The sequence below is a fragment of the Lipotes vexillifer genome, unplaced genomic scaffold (assembly GCF_000442215.2).
Source record: "Lipotes vexillifer unplaced genomic scaffold, Lipotes_vexillifer_v1.1 scaffold86, whole genome shotgun sequence".
Classification (NCBI taxonomy): domain Eukaryota; kingdom Metazoa; phylum Chordata; class Mammalia; order Artiodactyla; family Lipotidae; genus Lipotes; species Lipotes vexillifer.
The window spans coordinates 1,117,742-1,131,296 of NW_006785406.1; the positions used below are offsets into that span (position 1 = coordinate 1,117,742).

General features: G+C 34.5%; 1 protein-coding gene across 2 annotated transcripts in view; it reads left to right on the plus strand.

Moving 5' to 3' along the window:
• STAG1 (STAG1 cohesin complex component) overlaps positions 1–13,555 on the plus strand; it is a 459,794-nt gene that overhangs the window by 137,444 nt on the left and 308,795 nt on the right. For both annotated transcript variants that reach the window (XM_007457539.1, XM_007457540.1), the window contains exon 3: positions 4,479–4,581. In XM_007457539.1, coding sequence (XP_007457601.1) covers positions 4,479–4,581 — 103 coding nt within the window. The remainder of the gene's footprint in view (positions 1–4,478; positions 4,582–13,555) is intronic.

Below are 13,555 nucleotides of genomic sequence, written 5' to 3' on the forward strand. Positions count from 1 at the left end.
GCTTGCTTAGTCATTATAATGACAAATGAATTTGTTACCTTAGCGTGTTTACTGTTGGGTTGGCCAAAAAGTTCGTTCACGTTTTTCCATTACATCGTTGGAAAAACCCGAATGAACTTTTTGGCCAGCCCAATATTAAGCATCATCAAATATTGTCAATTACCACATATTATATATTCCACCAAATGTTGTAGTACAAGGAACTGTGGTAAGCTCTGGGGAGAAAGAGCAAGTGGAAAAGACTCAGTCCTTGTTGCCATGAAGCTTATATAGATAGATATTAATCAAATAATCACAAATGTATAGATTTAAACTGCCCTTGGTGCTATGAAGGTAAGCTAGAGGATTTTATTAGAATTTTAACACATGCCTTGATTTAGTCTGCTTTTCTAAGGAAGAGACATGATTCTTAAACCTGAAGTGGAGGGAATTTGGGGGAAGAAGAAGGGATCAGGGTATTAATTCCAGACTTAAGGAATGGCATGTGCAAAGACCCTGAGGTAGGAGGAATCATGGTATGTTTGAGGGACTGAAATAAAGCTGTTATTTTTCTTTTTTCAGGATTGAGGATGGAGAGTGGTGTGAAATAAGGATTGCAAGTAGGGTAGGGCTGTATCATACAGGGACCTGCTAGGTCTTATATTAAGAATTTTGAGGTTTTTATCCCCTAGAAGCAGAAGGAAACCATTGTAGGGTTTTAAGCATGGGATATACATAATAAGATATATACTATGAAAATCACTGTTAGTACAGTATAGTGATTATATTGGAAGTGGCAGCAGAAGAAGCAAGGAGTCCTATTAGGTGAAAGGTGTTGCAGTGTCCAGGCCAGGGATGATAACAACTTGAACTAAAATGATTACAGAGGAAATGGAGAGAGGAAGACAGAATCTAGAGAGTTTTAGGGAGCAAAAAAAATCATTTATAAGGTTCAATCTGATTCTTCCATTCTCTTCATTTATGTCTGATAGTCTTATAAATGTGCTTTTTGTAGAGCAGTTGGTTGACGTTTGAATTTGCATACTCCTTGATCCAGCATTCTGTCTATTCTAGAGAGATATTTGTTGATGTGTAATAAGAATTAATGTGCAAGGACAGTTGTTACAGCTCTGTTTGTAATAGCGTAAAAGTAGAGACAATCTAAGTGCTCATATATAGGGAACGTATTATGGAGTACCATTCAGGAATCCTATGTATTTGTATGGAAAATTCCTATTAATTTAAATTTTAAAAATTAAAATATATTGTTTGGTATCTATGTATATATATACCAGAACATAAATATTTATGACAGAGTATTGATGAAACTGTAAATAATCTTGTTCTGCAGATTGAGGTTCAGAGTTAGGGTATGGTGAAGTGATACTCTTCCTTGTATTCTTATATCTTCTCTTGCTTGAAATTAAAAAACAAAAATTTATGTATGAGATTCTAATAAACAAATAAATGTACATATATATACTAATTGGAGTATGTTAGTTATCTGTTGGTAATAGCTGTCACCTTCTAAGCTGGCTGAAGTTTGCGGAATTAGAAAACAATTGTACTTTTCTTTTGTCAGTAAACTATATTGCTCAAGGTTAAATTAATTTCACTGATGGATCACATATTATATGATGGAACCAACCTGCTTTTGTAGTTGCCTGGAGATTTCAATAAGCATCAAAAGCACTAGTGTATTCTGTCCATGTAAGAGAAATACAAAATGTATTATTTGCATTCTAGTATACTGCTCTGGAGATAGAGAATTCACATTTACCTTGAGATCTAAGTGGACCCTGCCACTTGCTAGTTGTGTAAATATGGACAAGATGATCAGGTTTCCAGATCTTTTGTTTCCTCATCTGTAAAATTGGGACAGCAGTATGTTTTCTTACAAGGTTTTGTGCATATTTATTCTAGATAATGTATATAAACCGGCACAGTCTATTTGGACTGTAGTGAGGAGAAAAAGCAGAATGATTTATTGTTCTTTAGTAGAAATGAATAAGATCAACTAGATCAGTGATTGAAAAACTTACTGATAGTGGCTCAGAAGCCTGTTTTTTTTTTTTGGTGGTACGCGGGCCTCTCACTGTTGTGGCCTCTCCCGTTGCGGAGCACAGGCTCCGGATGCGGAGGCTCAGTGGCCATGGCTCACGGGCCCAGCTGTGGGCTCTTCCCGGACCGGGGCACGAACCTGTGTCCCCTGCATCGGCAGGCGGACTCTCAACCACTGCGCCACCAGGGAAGCCCTCAGAAACCTGTTTTTATAAATAACATTGGACCACAGCAACATCCATTCATTTACATATTATCTATGGCTGCATTCATGCTATGGTCCCAGAGTTGAGTAGTAGATACAGAGACATTAAGACCCCTAAGCCTAAAATATTTATTATATAGCCCTGTAAGAAAATGTTTGCTGACCCTTCGACTAGATCAATATTATTTATAGTTTTAAATACCAGATTACCTTTGAAGATTTGCAAGCAGAGAAGGAACATGATATGAGAATATTAGTGACAGTAGTGTGTAGAGTGGCTTGGACAAGGAGAATAGTAGAAGCAGGGAGATAAGTTGTGATTAATTCATGAAGTTGTGATTATGGTAATAATCATGAAAAGAATGAGAGACAGAGTTAGTATACAGAGGACAACTCAGGAGGACTTTAACTGATGGCACAAAAGGAAGACTGATGTGATTATAGGAATTTGAGTAAGACTAACAAATTTATATAACAAAGCACACTTGGGCATTAACTTACTAAATCAGTTAACCAGTGGTATTGCCATGAGCAGAGAGCTAGAAATAGTCAGAATTGGACTTAATTTTATATGTGTTATTTGGTGAATTTGAGGTGGCATGCAAAGAAGCATTTTACACATGCAGTTGAAAATCTTGAATTACAGATAGTTATGTCTGTGATAATATACTGAAGTCATTTGCATAAAAGTTACATATCGAGTGGATGAGCTCTCCAAGAGAGGGTAGTTTAAAGGGAGAAGAGCAAACAGTAATGAAATGAGCTTTGAGGAATCAACACAAGGAGGGAATGGAACTAAGAGCCTTCAGTGGCGCAGTTTCAGTAAGTTGTGAGTTGAGCTTACCCTTCCTTCTCTTTGCTTTGTACCCTTCCTGCTATTTGCAGTTTTATGCAGGTCCCTTGTAAGTTAGTAATGTAGAACTCAGTGAGGATGTTTTTGTTAATACTATATATACCTTTTTAGTGCCATGCTGAGGCCAGCCTGTACTGGCCTGGAGAGCTGAATATTAAATTTCCAGGAATTTTGTGACCTCGTTCAATATAACATAGCCATTATAAAAAGTTAAATTATACAAACTTAAAATTAATTAAATCATGTTAAAAACAAAAGTAATAAATACTCAAAACTCATCATTTCCTAATTATTTTACATCCTAATATTTTCTGTGTTCTTGAGGTTTTTATTTACACCTATTATTGTATGTATGGTGGAAATACTTCTTAGTAGTGTACTGCTACTGTTAATTACTTCTCAGCATTGTATTAGGTGATGTCACTTTGGTAGTTTGAATTTGGCTGTGGGGGGAGCATTCACATTATGAAAATCAGCAAACACTACACAGGGCTCAGTTTATTGTTTTGTTGTTTGTGGACTCAATAAAGTGATGGAGAAATTGTTAATAACAGATTAAACTTAAAGGTGTATCAAGTCTATAGTCATTACATTATGATACCACAAAAAATTGAGGACGTATCCTTCTAGTGTTCGAGAACTATTATGTATTCCGTTCAGTAAAAAAGTTGCTCCTGACAGTGAACAGTGAAGTTCCCACAGATGTCTTTGTCATTTCATTTGCATTCTATTCATTAAAGTGAACAAAGATATCAACTGTCTTTCATGTCAAAACCCTATTTGTTCATCAGTTGCAACCATAGGTTAGCTAGGGATACAAGAGTTTGGCAAAATTATCAAAATCATTTTATATGAATCAATTAGCTGGATAGAATTTACAATAAAGAATATTGTGCATTTTATTATTCTTTGTAAGTTGCATGCTATGCATCCTTTATATTGTTAACATTTCTAATAATTTATGCATATATTTTTTGAAGAGCCAGTTGTTAAACATTGACCAGCACACTTTTATTATTTTATAAAATGAATAAAATTTCTCCCAAGCTTTTGTCTTTTTTATATTGAAGAATTAGTCTTTTGCAATTGTTATTTTGCATTTATATGTTGTATAGCAGCTGCTGTTTCCAGTCATTTCCTTGTCTGTATTTCTCTATTTGGGGAATCATTTTATTCAGTGTTATGTGATATTAGCAGGGAGGGTAACATTTTCAATTTGCTAAAGATTTTTTCTGAAAGTGGAAGTATAAACTACTTCTAATCAGACATATGTGTACATATAGCAGGAGGTAAGGAAACCAGTGGAACAGAGCTGCATTGTATTATAAATAGGTATGTATTATTAATTTGTTCACTAAAATAATATATCATATTTTCTAGGGATTCAACTAATGAAACTACTGCCCATTCTGATGCTGGCAGCGAACTTGAAGAAACAGAGGTCAAAGGAAAAAGAAAAAGGGGTCGACCTGGCCGGCCTCCAGTATGTATATACTTGTCTTCTTTGTTCCTTTAATGGTTACCAAGTAAAGGGGCTTGATATGAGCTATTTGTTAATTCTAGTATTGTTAACACTTTTTCAAATCTCACTGACACATCAGAAATTCTTGGAAACTTTGCTTCATAAATTGGCTTAGTAGTGGTTAGAAAAAGGAAATTAATTATAGTATCTTTTTTGCTTTCCATGCTTCTCTTGTAAATAAATGGTGGTCCATGTGAAGGCATTGAGAAGATAATCAACATGGAATGAGGTGTAGTTAGTTATGATTTCTTTGCCTTTTATTTTTAGATGCAACTCAGATTTCCTGTGAGCTCCTAAGTATGCATTTTGGTAGTATTTGGGTCCAGTCTCAGAATATATTCTCATTTATACATGATTGAGAAATTTAGAAAAGCTCTAGGTATCCTTACTTTGAGGTATATCTTTATGTAATCTGAATATACAAGTCGTCATTTAATTGAAGGTGTTATAAACTGTCAGAGACAGTAGTATCAATGTGTCATTGGGTTAAGGCTTGTACTGTTTTACACTCACCTTTATGATGGGATTTGCTATTTATAGTTTTAAAATTTTATTTTATAAAATTTATTATGGAAAATTTTAGCCTCCTTCTCTAGGAGGCATGATAGTATAATAAACCCTCCATATAACTCTTACCTAGCAGTTACCAAGTCATGGCCAGTCTTTCTTTCCCATGTTATTTTGAAGGTCATTCTAGACATAATTCTATCTTTAAATATTTCAGAATATATCTCTAAAAGATAAGGGCTTGCTTTCTCTCTCTCTTTTTTAAACATCACCCCAATATCATTATCATAATGCAAGATAACAGTATTTTAGTATCATCACTGATAAACACATTTAAAGTTTATAATCATTTCATAAATATTATCTTTTAAAAAATACAGTTTGTAGTTTGAATCATGATCTATTTATTGCAATTGATGGTTATGTTATTTAACCAGTTCTTATATATGTATGTCCTTTGTAGTGACTTAAAATTTTTTTTTATGTTATTGCTGTTCTATTAGTATTTATCTGTTTGCCACAGTTTTTAATTAGCTTCAGTGAAACTCCGTAACTTTTACTTTTCCAGGACAATCTAACAACAACATAAAAACGGATAGAAGGATGACTTCTACAGTTTTCTCTACACTTGCTTTTATCCTCCACCTTTATTTAAAGGGAGAAAAATAGTGGAGGAAAAGACATATATTATAGTCACTCTTTATAATCCTTCTTAATATTTAGAAGTATTTGGTGGTACATTGTCCCTTAAAAAACATTTTGGGAAAAGTGAAAAAGACTATTTTAGTTCCCCTTTCTAGTATGTGATTTTTCTAAGACTATAGGTGAGTTGCATTGCTTTCTCTAGGATTCATAGTTTATAGGTACCAAATTTGAAATAAGACTAAAGTTGCTTGAAGGTTGTAGAATAAACTGCCTACATGATTGCTTACTTGAATTTGTTCCCCTCCAATTAAAATTCTTTACTTGAAGATTAAGATTAAGTGCTGTCTTCTTGAAGAAAACCTTTTTTTTCCCTTAAAGAGAATTTATCATCCCTTCAGCAGGCTATTGTATTATTTTTTATAACCTATTTAATTTTGACTTGTCTACAGCTGTATCCTTGTAATATTTTGCTTTCCTGATGAAAAGGAGTCTGTGTATCCAAATGCTAGCTCTTTTGTGGTTAGAAATTAGATTTTATTTTTAGTGAAATTGCTACTACATAATCTAGCAGGTAAATAGTACATGTTCATCCCATGTTTATACAATTGAAAAAATGTCAGCCTGCATAGGATAGTAGCATTCTAGAGACTTGTATTAGACTTTAGTCCGTATTTTCACACTCATTAGTTCACATGTCTAGCTATACTTCCACCTGACTCAGACCTGTTTCTTGATCTTGGAAACAACAGAACTTCCTGAGTTTCTGCTCTGGGGTTTGTACTGAGCTGAAGCTTTTTATGTCATTTAATCTTCACACCAATACTAGGAAATAGGTCTTATATGCAGTTTACAAAGTAGAAAACAAAAATAGAAAGTGGTATTTTGCATAAGGTCACAACATTGCATAAGTAGCAAAGCTAGGATTTCAGTTCATCACCTACCTCCCAAATTCTTTTCCTCAAGAATGCCAAAATTCCAAGCTATTAAAATTGAGATGTATAATTGTCAGAATGATCATATTTGAGTTATTCCACAGTACCTGTTCTAAAGATTGCTTAGACATTTTCTATCGACTGGCTTCATTTTGAACAATTCTAAGTTTTGACTGATACACTCTTTGTTTAGCTATTTTAATACTGTTCATACTTGTTAAGAGGACTTCATGGATCCCTGGTTTTATTAATTTACTCAGTCAAATGAAAACAAATAATATAAGGACCTCTGTTTTGGACAGTATTATTTTCTTTATTTCTAAATTCTTAGGAGACATCTCATCTTTGGTATTTCTTTTCAGTATACTGTTACTTCAGAGACGTTTGTTTCTTATTAAACCACTCTTATTTTGCAGATGTCCTAATTCATATTTGTTATTATTGTGGCTCTTTATCCAAATGATTATTGATCTCTAAACAAACACTATATAGTATCATGTTTATTCTACCCCTGTGACTGTATTAGCAAATAATGGACATTATTTCTCTGTCTACACAGTACTCCCTTGGTGATGTCCAATCTCATGACTTTAAACACCATCTCTAAGCTTATGTCACCCAGATTTTGTCTCCAGCTTGGACTTTACCCCTGGACTCCAGACTCATATTCAGTGCCCATTGAGAATCTTCATTTAGATATTTAATGGGCCCAGGATGTTAAAAAAACCCAAACTTTCAAGCTTCCTGTCCCCTGCTCACCCCTTTTCCATAATGGCAGCTTCATGCTTCTGGCTGCTCAGCTATAAATCTTGTAGTCATCTTTGAGTCTTTCTTTCTCAGCCTATATCTAGACTATCAACACATCCTGTCTAATTGATTTGCAAATTGCGTCAGTCATTTTTTACTACAACACTGGATTCAGCCACCATCATGTGCCTTTGCTGAAACTTATGAGGTGTGCTCCTTGTCTCAGGGCCCTGTGTCATCTTCTCACTGGGTCCTCCCTATGGATGGTATCTAGAATTGCGTATCTTCCCTCCTACCCAAAGGGACTTACTGTCCCCTTCTTCCGTGTGTGTGTGTGTGTGTGTGTGTGTGTGTGTGTGTGTGTGTGTGTGTGTGTTTTCCCCTTTCTCGATAGTACTTATTGCCATTTAACGTAGTATACCCTTTACTTATTTGCTTTTTGTTTGTCTCCCCCTACTAGAAGGTAAGCTGCATGAAGGCAGGGATTTTTATCTGGTTTGTTTACTGCTGTATAGTAGTGTTCGACTTTCAGTAAGCGTTTATTGAATGAATGAATGGTGTTTAATTTTGTTAAATCATCACTCTTTTTACCCTCAAGTGTGTAAAATTCTTTTTATTTTGAAATAATTTCAGACACAGAAGAATTTCCAGAATTCTGCAAAGAATTCCTATACAGATTCTTCATGCAGATTGTCCAAATGTTAGCATGTTACTACATTTGCTTTATCATATTTTTTCTATGTATACACAGACACATAAATGTAAATATATATTTATATATAAAAATTTATATTTGATACCAATTATTATTTTTGAAAGTTGCAGACATGAAGCCACTTTACTCTTAATGCTTTGGTATGCATTTTCATAAAATCCAAGATATTCTACACGACAGTACATGTTTGAAAATCAGGAAAATGATATTGATATAATACTGACCTTATGTACATATACTTCATTCAGATTTTGCCTGATGTCCTAATAATGCCCTAAGCAAAAGAAAAAAATTTTTTTCCCCTTGGTTTAGGATCCAGTCCAGGATTTCATGTTGCATTTAGTTGCCATGCAAATCAGCACATCTGTAAGCTAACCCATCTTTAGTCTCTCGTTTAATGTTTTATTAAGGGTTTTGTTCTCTTTATTCTATTTAAGTGAGAACCAGCACATTCTTAGCACTGTTTAACTTTCATATTTACATAGGCTGAGTAGGAAGGGTAAATAAAAAGAGATACAATTTTTACTTTTGTGTCTGTGTATTCATACACATAGAAGATGGAGCAAGGGATACACAACAAAATATTAACAATGACTATCAGAAGGAGAGGTTAACAGGTGAATTTATTTATAAAAATTGGATATTCTAAATTACTTGGTACTTTTGTTTATAATCATGAATTTCATGATATCATTTATATATTTTACATAATTTTTTTTTTTTTTTGCGGTACGCAGGCCTCTCACTGTTGTGGCCTCTCCCGTTGCGGAGCACAGGCTCCGGACGTGCAGGCTCATTGGCCATGGCTCACGTGCCCAGCCGCTCCACGGCATGTGGGGATCTTCCCAGACCGGGGCATGAACCCGTGTCCCCTGCATCGGCAGGTGGACTCTCAACCACTGCGCCACCAGGGAAGCCCCTATTTTACATAATTTTAATGGCTACATAGTATTCTGTGTGAAATTATTTATTTAAATAGTCCCCATTGTTGAACATTTATGTTAAAAATTCTTCACTGATTTAAACCATGCTGATATAAACTTATATCTCAAAAATAAATTTTGCTCTAGAGCCATAGATACTTTTTATCCTAAATTCTTAAAAGTAGAATTGATTACTCAAAAGATATGCCATATGTTTTGAAAGTTTTTGATGTGTATTATTGGGTTGCCTTTTATGCAGCAAAATATATGGCATTACCTGTTTTATAGTAAGTTGAATTGAGTATCCTGATTGTTAAATATTTTCTAATTTTTAAGTACTGTAACATTTCATCAGTATGTTCTGAAATATTGGTCATTTGTGTTTCCAAATTGTCTGTTGGTCATTTTCCATACCACTTTTTCATTTTTCTAAGAAACAGAAATCTCTGCTTAAAATAATTTTTGTGGCTTAAACCTACATACTTTTATGATCCCTTTTGGAAATGTATTTATCAGTTGGACTTGTAGCTCCTCTTCTCTGTCAAATTAGCTTGTTGTTTTATTTTGAAAATTTTTCATTTAACTAGAGTTTAGTTCTGACTTCTTAATTTTGCTAAAAGATACCATAATTTTTCCAGGAATCTAGAATTAAAATGTGAGTCACTATTTAATTTCCTCATCCCAAGTCCCTTTCCCTCTCTCCTATATGTAATGAGATTCCGAATCTCATGAATTTTTATTTCACAGTGTCTTGTACATCAGTCCCTTTTACATTTCCCAAGTTCCTTTCTTTAGGCCTCATTTTATAGGAGTCTGTATTATTATCTTCCTGCTTTTTAGTCTTTTCCTTTTTCCATCCTATCCTTTTTAATACTGCCAGGTTGACCCTGTTTTTTAAACTTGTTCAAATAGCAAGAAGCACCTTTTTGTTTTGGGGCATGTTCTTCTTTTTTTAATTGTGTTTCCTAACTCATAACCTTTTATTCAGTCAGATACATCTATTTTGTCCTTCTGTATGTGGCTTGTGCTTTTCCACTTCTACTATACTTTAGCTCATGGTGTTTTTTCCTTTCTGGAATCCTTGTTTCCTAAATTCTATTTATGCTCATCTTACTAATTTTACTAATCTTACTTAATTCACTAAGTCCCAACTTGCAATTCATCTCTTTTGTGAAACTTTCCATGGTTACCAGTCACGGGAAGTTATTTTTCCTTTCATAGAACCCTTCCAACACTTATCTTAAACCAAATTTCCATGAAACGTCTTTTTTTTTTTTTTTGCGGTACGCGGGCCTCTCACTGTTGTGGCCTCTCCCGTTGCGGAGCACAGGCTCCGGACGTGCAGGCTCAGCGGCCATGGCTCACAGGCCCGGCCACTCCGCGGCATGTGGGATCTTCCCGGACCGGTGCATGAACCCGTGTCCCCTGCATCGGCAGGCAGACTCTCAACCACTGCGCCACCAGGGAAGCCCGAAAAGTCTTTTTTTAATGTAATTTAGTTCACTGTAGTTATCTGTGTTTCTGTTTTGATTGTATGTTTCTAAAGATTTTACATTAAACTAGCCCAAATATTTGATGTACCTTATTTGTGAAAGGATAGAGGTTACTTTACATTCATAGCTTATGAATAAATTCAGGTAAGGCACAAAGGATTAAAAAAATGTTGGTATATCTTAAAGTTTGTAGAAAAGTTATTGCACATTTAGACTGCAGCTTATCCTATATAGAGCTTTTGGGATAGAGTAATTTTGGATAATCTTCCTGTAGAGCTATGCCAATTTTTACTTTAAAAAGTTTTCCAGAAGTATAGATACACATTTAAATTAAGTAGTATATAGTTGTAGTAAAGCATTTGTCCTAAAGATTGTTCTAAACTCTGACATTAAATTGTATCATTTTCACAAAGTGAAGGTTGTATAGCTTTTTGAAACTCTGAGCGTATTTTCCATAAAATTCGTAACTTGATATGTTGAGGCAGGGTTTGTTTCAGGTAGTTTGTTTTTTTTTTTTTCCCTGCAGATACTTGTTCGTGTCTTTTTTTCTTTCCCCCCACTATGTCCCTTGAATTAGCTGCACCAATGAATACCTGAACCCTAGTTTCTTTATTACAACGCTATGGACCATAGATATCTCACTTACACTGTGGTTTACGGGATTTGAAGCATGAGTGTTGACAAAACCCATTGACAAAATTGTATTAGGATGTTGAAAAATAACATCTATCTTAAACACTATGAGTTCTTTGAAAGGTATGTGTGGTACTATATAGAAGGATCAACTTTTTAATATTTTTGGTACATAGTAACTGTATGATGAATGTAGAAATAAAAGAAAAGGTGTGTTGAATGAGTGAAAAAATTGTTTCCTAATATCTTACATTCTGTAGACTGAATCAGTTTGATTTTGTTTGTTAATAATTAGATTAAGGTTATGCATATTTGACAGTAATAACACATATTGTCACTTGGGCTGTTAAGCATGAATTCTTAAAGGTGGAATAAATGAGACTCCATAAGATAAGACATTAGAAGCTAGACATGCACCCTAGGTTGAGGCACATATTAGGGAAGACATCCACTTTCTGTTAGTGGAAGAAAGATTTCCTAGGCAGGTGGTAGTTGGGGTAGATGGAGTAAGCTGATCATATTCTACCAGGGAGACTATATCTCTAGGATGAGTGAGCATGCAAAGACCTGCGCTGAGCTACATCTGGGCTAGAGTTAGTTTTCCCTGAGACAAACTGATAATGGACAGAACTCTAGCTCCAGAGGAACTGGGTTACTGGCTAGGTTACTAAGGCATTAGTAACCTACCAATTAAGACAAAGGCTCAGTTTTTCTGTTTATTTTTTTTGGTTTTTGCTATTAATTTATTTAAATTGGCTCATAGTTGATCTACACTGTTGTGTTAGCTTCAGGTGTACAGCAAAGTGATTCAGATTATATATTTCAGATTATTTTCCATTATAGGTTATTATAAAATATTAAATATAGTTCCTTGTGCTGTTCAGTAAATCCTTGTTGTTTATCTGTTTTAGTAGTTTGTATCTGTTAATTCCATGCTCCTAATTTATCCCTTCCCCTCCCCCTTTCCCCTTTGGTAACCATGTTTGTTTTCTATGTCTGTGAGTCTGTTTCTGTTTTGTATATTGATGCATTTGTATTATTTTTTAGATTCCACATAGAAGTGATATCATATAATATTTGTCTTTGTCTGACTTATTTCACTAAATTTAATATTCTCTGGGTCCATCCATGTTGCTGCAAATGACAATATTTCATTCTTTGTATGGCTGAGTAATATTCCATTGTATATGTATACTACATCTTTTTAAGCCAGTCTGACTGTTGATGGATACTTGTGTTTTTTGCATGTCTTGGCTATTGTAAATAGTGCTGCTATTGGGGTGCACATATCTTTTCGAATTGGAGTTTTCATTTTTTCTGGATATATACCCAGGAGTGGGATTGCTGGATCATATGGTAGCTGTATTTTTAATTTTCTTAAGGAACCTCCATACTGTTTTCCATGGTGGCTGTACTGATTTACATTCCCATCAACAGTGTAGGAGCGTTCTCTTTTCTCTAGACCCTCTCCAACATTTATTATTTCTAGACTTTTTGATGATAGCTATTTTGACCGGTGTGAGGTATTGTGTTGCATTTCTTTACACTAAGAATGAAATGTCAGAAAGAGAAAGTAAAAAAAAATCCCATTTAAAATTGCGTCAAAAAATACCTAGGAGTAAACTAACTAAGGAGTTGAAAGACCTGTATGCTGAAAATGATAAGACATTGATGAAGGAAATTGAAGATGATTCAAAGAAATTGAAAGATATCCATGCTTTTAGATTGGAAGAATTAATACTGTTAAAATGTCCATACTACCCAAAGCAATCTACAGATTTAATGTAATCCATATCAAAATGCCCATAACATTTTCGTAGAACTAGAACAAATAGTCCTGAAATTTATATGGAACCACAAAAGGCCCAGAATCGCCAAAGCAGTCCTGAGGAAAAAGAACAAAGCTGGAGGCATAACCCTTTCAGACTTCAGACTATACTACAAAGCTACAGTAACCAAAACAGTGTGGTATTGGCACAAAAACTGGCATTATAGATCAATGGAACAGAATAGAGAGCCCAAAAATAAATCCACATGCTTATGGTCGAGGAATCTATGACAAAGGAGGCAAGAATATACAACGGAAAAAAAATAACCACCACCTCTTCAAGAAGTGGTGTTGGGAAAGCTGGACAACTATGTAAATCAATGAAATTAGAACACTCTTACACTGTGTGCAAGAATAAACTAAAAACTGTTTTAAAGACCTAAATATAAGACATGATACCATAAATCTCCTAGAAGAGAACACAGGCAAGACATTCTCAGACATAAATTGTAACAATGTTTTCTTAGATCAGTCCCCCAAGGCAAAAGAAGTAAAAGGAAAGATAAACAAAT